This window comes from Schistocerca nitens, chromosome 6, assembly GCF_023898315.1.
Source record: "Schistocerca nitens isolate TAMUIC-IGC-003100 chromosome 6, iqSchNite1.1, whole genome shotgun sequence".
NCBI classification, from domain to species: Eukaryota; Metazoa; Arthropoda; class Insecta; order Orthoptera; family Acrididae; genus Schistocerca; species Schistocerca nitens.
Window position 1 is genome coordinate 466,879,529 of NC_064619.1, and position 13,694 is coordinate 466,893,222.

The 13,694-nt window shown below is 37.5% G+C and overlaps 1 protein-coding gene across 1 annotated transcript in view; it reads left to right on the top strand.

Annotated features, from left to right (window-relative positions):
• Positions 1 to 13,694, top strand: part of LOC126262482 (myosin-VIIa-like) — a 390,655-nt gene that overhangs the window by 55,144 nt on the left and 321,817 nt on the right. The window contains exons 5-6 of the mRNA XM_049959145.1: positions 4,992 to 5,113; positions 11,006 to 11,262. Coding sequence (XP_049815102.1) covers positions 4,992 to 5,113; positions 11,006 to 11,262 — 379 coding nt within the window. The remainder of the gene's footprint in view (positions 1 to 4,991; positions 5,114 to 11,005; positions 11,263 to 13,694) is intronic.

Here is a 13,694-nt window from a genome sequence, read left to right on the forward strand (position 1 = left end):
GTGGCATGTTTTTCAATAAGGCATCAGCCAAAATTGCATAAATGGATGTGAATGTCATCACCTGGGCTACAGCAGTAATGCTGCTTTACAACCTAAGAAAAAGGAATGGAAAACATAAGTGTTCAAAAGTGAATGATGTGCAATACAACTGGGTATTGAATACACTGACGTACACGAAGATTCAGTATACAAATTACAAGTGTCATCATTTATGCAAGTTAAAAACTAGAAATTCACTCATTCATTCTGTCATTAAGTGCCCACTATACAAATTACAAGTGTCATCATTTATGCAAGTTAAAAACTAGAAATTCACTCATTCACTCTGTCATTAAGTGCCCACTAATAACAGAAACTTACACTAAATATGTAGGGTCTGGTTTTTATAACCAGATGATGCTATCATTATTATCATCTGAATTAGCTAATTGTACTGAATGAGAGGTTTAATTACATGCAGCTTTTTCATTTTCTCCATTTTAGGAATGAAATGAGCTACTGGAAAACTAAGTTTCTGCTATTAATTAGTCAATTATGTATTTTTATCTACAAAGTAATTTAGATACAAACAAGAAATGTATGGATTAGATGATATGAATGTTGTTTGGATTCAGTACACAGATTTGTTATTGAATGCTCATAAGATGAATGATAAAACTAAATGTAACTGACAGCAAGTTTGTAAATAGAGTATAGATATGGAATATCATGCTTCTGTTAATATACACACTATTATTTTATTGTTGTGACTCATGGGATGTTATGATGCAGCATGAAGTAATCATGTCTTTATATAATGTTTAGAATCACAGTAACAACAAATTAACTGTAACCAAAACACCTTTCATGATGAATTTCTTGGATTAGATGTGTGTGTGTGTGTAACTCACACAAATTAGCTCACTTTTATTTTAAAAATGTTCTAATACATTTGAAAAAGTATAGTGACAAAAGCTTTACTGAAAGTAAAATTTGTTGTGCATGTAACTTTACAAAAGACACTGCTTCAAACTGAGTCTCAATCTTTTTTCAATGAATCATAATTTTACCTGTCTGTTGTGATATTTGACAAATATGTAAACAGGTTTTTGGCAGTCCATTAAATGAGGAAGGCAAGTGGCATCAAAAAGTTATAACAACTTTAACTTTTAGTGGTGTGACAATAAGTTGCATCACTTGACTGGAATTTAGATGTTTCCACAAGCATCTTTGATGACACTACTTGAGTGACATCACTTTGATTGCTTGTGGAAACTCAGATTAAGGGCAAAGATTATTCACTTAAGTTAAATCAGTCTACTTGTGGTAGGTGCAGATGGAAGCTAATGTAAGCATTGGCTGCAGTTATTGTTTTGCCCATAGTTTGGCAGCTCATTGAGATATGTGTGTGTGAAGAATACTACTCATGATTCTGTTTCCAGATTACTAATTGCTTGAAAAGTAACAGTTGACTGTCAGAAATATATTGTGTTAAGTATTTCAGATAGTTTAGTTAATTCAAAATATGTTGTCTTTATCTCCAAATACCCCCCCCCCCCCCCCCCCCCCCCCCCATGAACCATGGACCTTGCCGTCGGTGGGGAGGCTTGCGTGCCTCAGCGATACAGATGGCCGTACCGTAGGTGCAACCACAACAGAGGGGTATCTGTTGAGAGGCCAGACAAACATGTGGTTCCTGAAGAGGGGCAGCAGCCTTTTCAGTAGTTGCAGGGGCAACAGTCTGGATGATTGACTGATTTGGCCTTGTAACATTAACCAAAACGGCCTTGCTGTGCTGGTACTGCGAACGGCTGAAAGCAAGGGAAAACTACAGCCGTAATTTTTCCCGAGGACATGCAGCTTTACTGTATGATTAAATGATGATGGTGTCCTCTTGGGTAAAATATTCCGGAGGTAAAATAGTCCCCCCTTCGGATCTCCGGGCGGGGACTACTCAAGGGGACGTCATTATCAGGAGAAAGAAAACTGGCGTTCTACGGATCGGAGCGTGGAATGTCAGATCCCTTAATCGGGCAGGTAGGTTAGAAAATTTAAAAAGGGAAATGGATAGGTTAAAGCTAGATATAGTGGGAATTAGTGAAGTTTGGTGGCAGGAGGAACAAGACTTTTGGTCAGGTGAATACAGGGTTATAAATACAAAATCAAATAGGGGTAATGCAGGAGTAGGTTTCATAATGAATAAAAAAATAGGAGTGCGGGTTACCTACTACAAGCAGCATAGTGAACGCATTATTGTGGCCAAGAGAGACACAAAGCCCATGCCTACTACAGTAGTACAAGTTTATATGCCAACTAGCTCTGCAGATGATGAAGAAATTGAAGAAATGTATGACGAGATAAAAGAAATTATTCAGGTGATGAAGGGAGACGAAAATTTAATAGTCATGGGTGACTGGAATTCGTCAGTAGGAAAAGGGAGAGAAGGAAACATAGTAGGTGAATATGGATTGGGGGGAAGAAATGGAAGAGGAAGCCGCCTTGTAGAATTTTGCACAGAGCATAACTTAATCATAGCTAACACTTGGTTCAAGAATCATAAAAGAAGGTTGTATACCTGGAAGAATCCTGGAGATACTAAAAGGTATCAGATAGATTATATAATGGTAAGACAGAGATTTAGGAACCAGGTTTTAAATTGTAAGACATTTCCAGGGGCAGATGTGGATTCTGACCACAATCTATTGGTTATGAACTGCAGATTGAAACTGAAGAAACTGCAAAAAGGTGGGAATTTAAGGAGATGGGACCTGGAGAAACTGAAAGAACCAGAGGTTGTAGAGAGTTTCAGGGAGAGCATAGGGGAACAATTGACAGGAATGGGGGAAAGAAATACAGTAGAAAAAGAATTGGTAGCTCTGAGGGATGAAGTAGTGAAGGCAGCAGACGATCAAGTAGGTAAAAAGGCGATGGCTAATAGAAATCCTTGGGTAACAGAAGAAATATTGAATGTAATTGATGAAAGGAGAAAATATAAAAATGCAGTGAATGAAGCAGGCAAAAAGGAATACAAACGTCTCAAAAATGAGATCGACAGGAAGTGCAAAATGGCTAAGCAGGGATGGCTAGAGGACAAATGTAAGGATGTAGAGGCTTGTCTCACTAGGGGTAAGATAGATACTGCCTACAGGAAAATTAAAGAGACCTTTGGAGAGTAGAGAACCACTTGTATGAATATCAAGAGCTCAGATGGCAACCCAGTTCTAAGCAAAGAAGGGAAGGCAGAAAGGTGGAAGGAGTATATAGAGGGTTTATACAAGGGCGATGTACTTGAGGACAATATTATGGAAATGAAAGAGGATGTAGACGAAGACGAAATGGGAGATAAGATACTGCTTGAAGAGTTTGACAGAGCACTGAAAGACCTGAGTCAAAACAAGGCCCCAGGAGTAGACAACATTCCATTAGAACTGCTGATGGCCTTGGGAGAGCCAGTCCTAACAAAACTCTACCATCTGGTGAGCAAGATGTATGAGACAGGCGAAATACCCTCAGACTTCAAGAAGAATATAATAATTCCAATCCCAAAGAAAGCAGGTGTTGACAGATGTGAAAATTACCGAACCATCAGTTTAATAAGTCACAGCTGCAAAATACTAACGTGAATTCTTTACAGACGAATGGAAAAATTGGTAGAAGCGGACCTCGGGGAAGATCAGTTTGGATTCCGTAGAAATGTTGGAACACGTGAGGCAATACTAACCTTACGACTTATCCTAGAAGAAAGATTAAGAAAAGGCAAACCTACGTTTCTAGCATTTGTAGACTTAGAGAAAGCTTTTGACAATGTTAACTGGAATACTCTTTCAAATTCTGAAGGTGGCAGGGGTAAAATACAGGGAGCGAAAGGCTATTTACAATTTGTACAGAAACCAGATGGCAGTTATAAGAGTCGAGGGGCATGAAAGGGAAGCAGTGGTTGGGAAAGGAGTGAGACAGGGTTGTAGCCTCTCCCCGATGTTATTCAATCTGTATATTGAACAAGCAATTAAGGAAACAAAAGAAAAATTCGGAGTAGGTATTAAAATTCATGGAGAAGAAGTAAAAACTTTGAGGTTTGCCGATGACATTGTAATTCTGTCAGAGACAGCAAAGGACTTGGAAGAGCAGTTGAACGGAATGGACAGTGTCTTGAAAGAAGGATATAAGATGAACATCAACAAAAGCAAAACGAGGATAATGGAATGTAGTCAAATTAAATCGGGTGATGCTGAGGGAATTAGATTAGGAAATGAGACACTTAAAGTAGTAAAGGAGTTTTGCTATTTAGGGAGTAAAATAACTGATGATGGTCGAAGTAGAGAGGATATAAAATGTAGACTGGCAATGGCAAGGAAAGCGTTTCTGAAGAAGAGAAATTTGTTAACATCTAGTATAGATTTAAGTGTCAGGAAGTCGTTTCTGAAAGTATTTGTATGGAGTGTAGCCATGTATGGAAGTGAAACATGGACGATAACTAGTTTGGACAAGAAGAGAATAGAAGCTTTCGAAATGTGGTGCTACAGAAGATTGCTGAAGATAAGGTGGGTAGATCACGTAACTAATGAGGAGGTATTGAATAGGATTGGGGAGAAGAGAAGTTTGTGGCACAACTTGACTAGAAGAAGGGATCGGTTGGTAGGACATGTTTTGAGGCATCAAGGGATCACAAATTTAGCATTGGAGGGCAGTGTGGATGGTAAAAATTGTAGAGGTAGACCAAGAGATGAATACACTAAGCAGATTCAGAAGGATGTAGGCTGCAGTAGGTACTGGGAGATGAAGAAGATTGCACAGGATAGAGTAGCATGGAGAGCTGCATCAAACCAGTCTCAGGACTGAAGACCACAACAACAACAATCTCCAAATAAACAAACTAAAACCAAATTTCAGGTGACGAATTAAAAAAAGTTTCATTTTTCAGTTTTAGCATTTGTAGACAATAGGATTTCCTGTGTTTGCTCTGTACATTCCTGTGGCTCTACATTTATCTCACTTGTTCATTTTCCTTGTAGTGGTGAAAGTGGTGCTGGCAAGACAGAGAGCACAAAATTAATTCTTCAATATCTAGCTGCTATAAGTGGCAAACATTCCTGGATTGAACAGCAGATCTTGGAAGCAAACCCAGTGTTGGAAGGTAAGCAGATTCTAGAAAAAAAGTTGTTCATAGCTTTTGTATAACAGTATATTTCTGTACATTCATACACTTTATTAAAAATAAGTAATTGTTTATTGGGATTTCAGTAGCAGAATATTGCTTTACTGCAAAGTATTTCTGTTTGTTGCATAAGAAGATGTTGTAATGTGTTTTCTTGCAGTTATACTCCACAGTTGTGTTGTGTTATCTCACTTAATATGCTTCTGTAAGATGTTTCAATAATTAAAAGCAGTGCTATATGTGTAATACATCATCTTCTGCTTCGTTATATACTGGAAAGTGAGGCGGTACACTGAGGTCATCATCATCATCATCAGCCAATTCAGTCATTAGATGATGTGGCCTCTTCGAGTCGTGGATTCAGGTAGGCTTTCAGAAGTCTTCTCCAAGTGGGACGGTCTTGGGCAGTTCTCTGCCAGGTGTTACCAGCGATCTTCTTGATGTCTTTGTCCCACCTGTCTGGTGGTCTTCCTCTAGGCCTCCGGTGCTCTCTCGGACTCCACTCCAGTACTAGCTTCGTCCATCTGTTGTCTTTTCTTCTTGCAACGTGGCCAGCCCACTGCCATTTCAAGGAACCTACTCTCTTTAAGATGTCATTAACCTTCGTCATAGACCGGATGTCATCTGCCCTTTTCCTGTCCTTTCTCGTATAGCCCAGCATTGATCTCTCCATGGCTCTCTGTGCTGTCCTAAGTTTCCCTTTTGTGAATGAGTTCAGTGTCCATGTCTCGCAGCCATACGTCATCACAGGAAGAATGCATTGATCAAATACTGCTTTCTTCAGATTTACTGGCATTTTTTACCTTAATACTTTTGAATTCTTCCCAAATGCTTGCCAGCCAAGCTTGATGCGTTGATAGATTTCTGGCCTTATGTCTCCCTTCATATTTATAATCTGGCCAAGGTAGACATATTCACTGACCTCTTCTAGTAGACTGTCCTTGACTTTCACATCTCCAGCTGGGACCCATTTGTTGGATATTACTTTTGTTTTGGAAAGGTTCATGTTCAAGCCAACCAACTGACATTCCGATGCAAGGTGCTGAACTCATATTCAATAGGAGCAATCTTCAAATCCTCATCCAGTTATCCAGGTTTAGGTTCTTTGTGGTTTCCTTAAATTGCTTCAAGAAATGCTGAGGTTGTTCCTTTTGGGAGGTCATAGATGTTAAATTCTAACCTGTGATCTTTTTACATACATACAACATTAATACTTGTTACAGTTACTATTTCATATCTGAAAATTCATTTATTTAGTAGAAGGAGTTGTCATTCAGAAAATCTTTTAATTTGTTTTTAAATGTTGGTTGGCTATTTGTCAGACTTTTAATGCTATTTGGTGAATACCAAAGATTTTTGTGGCAGCATCATTCACCCCTTTCTCTGCCAAAGCCAGTTTTAACTCAGAATAGTGAAGATCAACCTTTCCTCACCGTCAGGTGGCTTGTGGAGTATGGATGTAGATGTAGATGTAGATGTTATAGCTATGGACTTCACTGTTATTTTTGCATTGAGATGGGTTATTAATAACAAATTTTATAGGTGAATATACGTATTGCGAAGGTACTGTGAATATCTTGAGTTCCTTAAATAAATGTCTGCAAGATGATATTGGGTGGGCTCCAGCTATTATTCTGATTACATGCTTTTGTGCAATGAATACTTTTTCTCTTAAGGATGAATTACCCCAAAATAGGATGCCATGTGAAAGTAATGAATGAAAATAGGTATAGTAGGCTAATTAACTGATATGCTTATCACCAAAATTTGCAATAACCCTAATAGCATAAGTAGCTGAACCTAACCGTTTCAGTAGATCATCAATGTGTTTCTTCCAATTTAATTTCTCATCAGTATGCACATCCAGTAATGTTGAATATGCTGCCTTAACAACAGACTTCTGTTCCTAGTCTATATTTATCAATGGTGTTATGCCATTTACTATACAGACTTGTATATACTGTGTTTTCTCAAAATTTAGTGAGGGTCAATTTGCAGAGAACCTCTTAATAATTTTCTGAAATACATTATTTACAATTTCCTCAACTGATTCTTGTTTGTTGGGTGTGATTACTATACTTGTTCATCAGCAAAAAGAACTAGTTTTGCATCTTATGAGTATAGAGTGGCAAGTCATTAATATACTGTATATTAAGAACAATAAGGGACCCAAGACTGAATCCTGTGGGACACCATACTAGATACCTCCCCAAATAGAGGACTCTGCTAATTTTTGCAGACTATCTGTATTGTTAATTTCAACCTTCTGCATTCTTCAAGTTAAATATGAATTAAACCATTTGTTCACTGTACCACTCATACCACAATACTTAAATTTTCATGATTCACATAATCAAAAGCCTTTGAGAGATCACAAAACATCCCAATGTGTGATGTTTGGTTATTCAAAGCATTTAATATTTGGTCAGTTAAAGCATATATAGCATTTTCTGTTGAAAAGCCTTTCTGAAAACTAAATTGACATTTTGTTAGTACTTTATTTTTGCAAATATGTGATGCCACTCTTGAATACGTTACTTTTTCAAGAATTTCGGATAAAGCTGTCAGAAGTGAAATTGGGCAGTAGTTGTTAGCATCAGACCTATCCCCTTTTTTATGAAATGGTTTAACAATAGCATATTTCAGTCTGTCTGGAAAAATGCCCCGTTTCAGTGAGCTACTACATATGTGGCTGAGAATCCTACTTATCTGTTTGGAACAAGCTTTTAGTACTCTGTTTGAAATGCCATCAATTCCATGTGAACTTTTACTTTTGAGTGACTTTATTATTTTCCTAGTTTCAGTAGGAGAGGTGGGCTGAAGTTCAGTTTTAACAAACTGCATAGGTATTGCCTCTTCCATATACTGCCTTGCATTTTCTAATGAATAGCTGGATCCCATTTTCTCTACAACACTTACAAAATGATTATTAAATTTTTCTACTTCTGACTTCTTGTTAACAAAGTTTTCATTGAGTCTGATAGAAATACAGTCTTCCTGTGCTCTCAGTTGCCCTGATTCCCTTTTAACAATATTCCAAATTGTTTTGATTTTATTATCAGATGTGCTAATCTCAGACATAATGCACATACTTCTGGAATTTTTAATAACTTTTCTTAATACAGTGCAGTAGTTTTTATAATGTTTCACTGTTTCCGGATCATTACTCCTCCTAGGTATAAGATACATTTCCCTTTTCTGTTTACAAGATATTTTTATCCATGTAGTAACCCATGGCTTTTCATTTACATTACTCCTCTTTTCAAAGAAGATTTTGTAGCTATTGCTAGTACAGAGTGTGCATGTTACAAAACAGATGCATGGTGTATGACGTATTCTGATCAGAAAGATTCAGAGAATTTTTTATGGGGTCTTCAATTTGCTGACTTTCTATGTTCCACTCTTGTTGTTGTAGCTGTTATTTCTCCTACCAGCTGCCAGTATTGGAGAAAACTCCACATGGATGCACTGTTTCTTGCCCTGAAAAATCCCCCCTTGGAAAATTCATGTATATGGAATCCTCTCTCTTACTCATTCATTAAATATATTTTGTGTTTCTATATGTCACTCATAGCAAAAGGTAAAACAGTGAACATCACTATATGTGCATTAACACTAAAAGCAATGCTAAATGTCAACCCACATGTCTAAGTACCCACCACTGAGAGATGTGGCAAAATGATGCTGTGGGCTGCTGCATTTTCTGATACAGTCCCTCTCACTTTTGCACATCTTCTCAACTCTTACTGTGCTATGTGTATTCCACTTTATACACACATTTCCTTAGTGTTTTCCGCATTACAAGCTCTCTGAATGTTCAAGAAACTAGGTAAACATACAAATTGTATTCAAGGACTGTTGAGTGAAAAACAATGATTGCAAATTATGTGCTTTCAGTTCACCAGAATTAACAGGAAATGTAAACCATTATGCTTTAATCATTTTTGTATTTGATGATGTGAAAGGCTGTTTCATATCTCAGTATGTTGTGGAATGAACAAAACAAATCTTTGACACTGTCAGAAGCAGCAGTACAAAACAAAAGAAATATAAGAAAAATACATTTGAGGAAGAAAGATATTATCACAGTGATTTACATTTTAGTCATAAAATGTTCACAGGTATATGAATGATGAAGTCGGAATGAAAAAAAAAGTGTAATGAAAACTTATATTAAACTGACACATTACAAAATGTCATATTCATGATCTATCTAACAAGTATTAATGTAATGTAATTGCTTATTACATGAATGCTTGAGGGGCTTATCCTGTTACAGGATGTGTTTCCTGCCACCATTAGAGTATGGTGTGTAGTTGTGCCTAACCAAGATCTACACCTATACACATCATGTGCTTTTAGTAAACATTTTTGTGAGGTTTATGTAAATAAGTAAAATATGTATTTCTAGTTGGTGTCTGCATGGAAGGCTCATTCACTTACATTTTGTTTCATAGCCTGCATGAAAGTGGCTTTCACGTAAGCATAACAAAAGTATACTTTTATATTATGTCTATGTTGAACTTCTTCCACTTATGCCTTGTCCAACGTGACTGCAAACTCACCTTTAATTATGGACTCTGGTAAAGCATAAAAACAAGCCCTGAGTGCTTAATACAATAATGCAAACTGTCTTTATAATATTGGTTAAAGTGTGTTTCGTAACATCATCATTAGAAACTCCTATACTTGTCCATGACAATAAAGGTCCACACATGATGCATAGTCTGTTGCAGGATAGCAAAAATGGGGAGAAGTCTTACCACTTTTGCAATATATTCCAGACATAGTGCCATCAGATTACCATCTGTTCAGGCCACTAACAAAGCTCATTGTGCTCACAATATTGAAGACATGATGACTGGATTTTCTTTGGACAAGTGTATGAAGAGTATAGGCACTGATTTTTGCTACATGGGATGCATACCCTCATACCCTTCTTAAAAGATGGATTAAAACAGTTTAAAATAATGGAGATTATATTGAGAAGTGAAAAGTTACTTCCAAAATGTTACACCAAATATGGATAATTCATTTTGTTTTCTTGTTAATTAGCTGATAGAGAAATTAGAAGGCATTACTTTTTGAACAACTTTCAGCCTGCTTGTATAGAGTAACATGTGAGACAGAGAGGTGAGGCAGACCAGGATTGAATCTGCGTGACAGATCAATGATCACATGTTTAGTGCACCGGCTGACCTAAGTTTCTTGTTTAGGCAAATGCTGGGCTATTGCTATTTCTGCCTCAGAAAATATTGTATTCAAATAATTGAAACATGATAACATAGAACAAAGATTACATAATTTACAGACAATTGATGATAGCATTTCCTTCCCATAGGTTAACTAATGAATGTGGTAGCCTCCAGCCACAAAGCTAAAATAAAATAAATTTACTAAATCATGAAAATAGTGGACCTTGTTTGATGGGATACACCCTAGGAACAATGACTTTCAATAACTTTCATAATAGCAACTAAAAAACAAAACTGCAACTGCTTTGTAGTCATGGCACTCCAAAAGTCCAACTGATGTGTTCATTAATAAAAATAGTACATAGGATTGCAAACTGGAGAGCTTAAGGTTCTTTGTACAAAATTAAGAACACAATAATTATCCATGTGTTTTTCATGTGAATTGAATGACTTGCAAGTACTATAATTTACAGTTTATGAGGGAAAGGAAATACAAAAAGTATTGATTTAATACATTTGCAGACAATAACATACCTTTGCTATAATGGTCAGCTGTAAACATTTGTTATTTCATGATTTCTCTCAGAGTTAAAACAACAAGTGTGTGATTAAAGGTATGAATGCAATTTCAGAGACAGTAACAAATTTAATGTATTAAAATTTATCATCATTTCAGCTTTTGGAAATGCCAAGACAATACGCAATGACAATTCATCCAGATTTGGAAAATATATCAACATCAATTTCAGCCAAGAATGTGTCATTGAAGGTGCTGCAATTGAGCAGTATCTTTTGGAAAAGTCTCGTATTGTTTCACAAAATAATGGTGAACGTAATTACCATATATTTTATGAAATGCTTGCTGGTTTGACAATTGATGAGAAGATAAGCCTTGACCTCAGAGGACCTGCAGATTATCGTTACCTCACAGGGGTGAGTAACAGTTGTCAATAATTTTCCAAAAAAGAGAGAAATTTCTTTCAGCTTAGAATATTTTGGCAATGATTAGCTTATTCGTGTAGATAAGCTCATTGGACATGGTACTGGTCACTCCCTGGTCATTTTGCAGCACTGTAGACGTTGTAGCAATTGTACCAGTCAGTCATGTTACCCTCCAATGCTGGTATAAGTTGTGAGAGTGAAGTGGCATGTATGTGCCAGTTGGTTGTATGGAATCAGTGTAATAAGATGGGATGTGACAGAATGGCAGAAAGGAGTTATGGTGACTTGACTATGACCACACCTTGTAGGAAGGCATCAGATCTGTTGTTTTATCAAAGTAGATCAGGGACCCAAGCAATAGACAGAGATCAGAGATTGTCAGGAGGGCCACATAATGTATAACTTTAACTCAACATATGTTTTCAGTTATAGTAAGCATTTTAGGCCATAGTAGCAGCATGTAAATCACAATTCATGGCAACTATGATAAATATAGTGTGTACATAAAATCTTGGAACACTTTAAATTATTTACTGCACAAGAACCAAACATTGTACAGACACCATACATATGTCATTTTGAAGAGAAACCCTGAAAGTTTTTTTACAAACATTTGATAAGCGAACCATGAGTGACCCAGCAGATGTCAATATCGTAATCGAATTCTTGCCACACCTGTCCCATCCCAGCATGGCATCATCGTTGTGGCAGTCGCTTCCTGTATTGTCTCCTGGAGATCTGCTACATCACGTAGTAGGGGTGGTACATACACCAGATCTTTAATGTGTCCCCACAGAAGAAAGTCACACGGAGTGAGATCTGGTGACTGGAGAGGCCATTTCATGAAACAGCCATCCCTTCTGTAGCACAGCCAATCCATTGATACCACAGTTCCGTGTTCAGGTACCCATGAAGTTCAGTATGAAAATGGAGTGGAGCCCCATCTCGTTGAAAGATGAATGGAGAGTCCGATTTCATTTGAGGCACCAGCCATTGCTGCAACATTCCCAACACACAGAAACCTCGCTCCACACCTGAACTGTCCATGTTTGTGACTAGCACTGAGTATCGGCAAATTACCAAACTATGCTGTGGCAGTATACACGAAAACAAGCTTTCAGGGTTTCTCTTCAAAATGACATATGTATGATATCTGTACAATGTTTGGTTCTTGTGCAGTAAATAATTGGAAGTGTTCCCGGACTTTATGTTCACCTGTATGTTTGTTGTTTCAGAAAGTATATTCATTTAGAAAAGTCGACTTCTGTGGTAGGCGGAGATAATGGAGTACCACAGTTATCATACTTATTATGACAGTGCTGTATGCAAATTATCCGGTTAATAAGTACCTGAAAACAAATAAAATGGTATTTGTAATAAGATAATTTGAAAAGGGAATCTCTTATTCCTGTTAAAGTTAGTTTCATAAAATAATGGGTATGAAGGTGGGCATCCATGATGCCCTTTTACACAACAGCTGATAGTTGAAAGTCTCTTTTATATTAAAATTTGCTACAAATAGTAAATTTTAGCACAAAATCAGTATACACTGTTAGAAGCTGGTTAAAAAACCCTTCTAATAATGCATCCATTCATCCCTGTATGATAGTATGTGTTGAGAAAAAGGTATGTTCACTTGAGAAATAATATATGTGGTAATCTAAATGATTAATGGAAAATCTCATATAAAGATGTGAAACAAATACTAACAAAGAGATAGAGGGGCTGGCCAGTACTTACCTCAGCTCAGTACAGCCGATAGATACACATAAAACAGAACTGAAAATTTATATTCCTAGCTTTCGGAACAAATGTTCCTTCATCAGGGAGGAGAGAGGGGAAAGAAAGGGAAGAAGGGAAAGGAGATTCAGTTACTCACAACCCAGGTTATGAAGCAACAGGGAAAGGAAAATGGGAGGGTAGCAAGGATGGAGGCATGGTTGTCAGAGGGAAGCCAAAGATATTCTACTGTAAGTACTGTGCCAGCTTCAAACCAAAGAGGATGCATACAGAAGTAAGGAGGTATATAGTATAAAGATAAACACAACTATGTAGGATGAAAAGATGCGTGAATGGCTAAAGAGGAAAGGGAAAGAGGAGAAGACTGAAGAGTGAATGGGACTGAGGTTGTTTAACGTAGGTTCAGTCCAGGGGGATGGCGGGATGAAAGGATGTGTTGGAGTGCAAGTTCCCATCTCCGCAGTTCAGAGGGACTGGTGTTGGGTGGGAGGAGCCAAATGGCACATACGCTGTAGCAGGTTCCTAGGTCCCTAGAATTATGCTGGAGGGCATGCTCCGCTACTGGGTATTGGGCATCTCCTAGGCGGACAGTTCGTCTGTGTCCGTTCATGCGCTCAGCCAGTTTAGTTGTTGTCATGCCGATGTAAAAGGCTGTGCAGTGCAGGCATGTCAGTTGATAAATG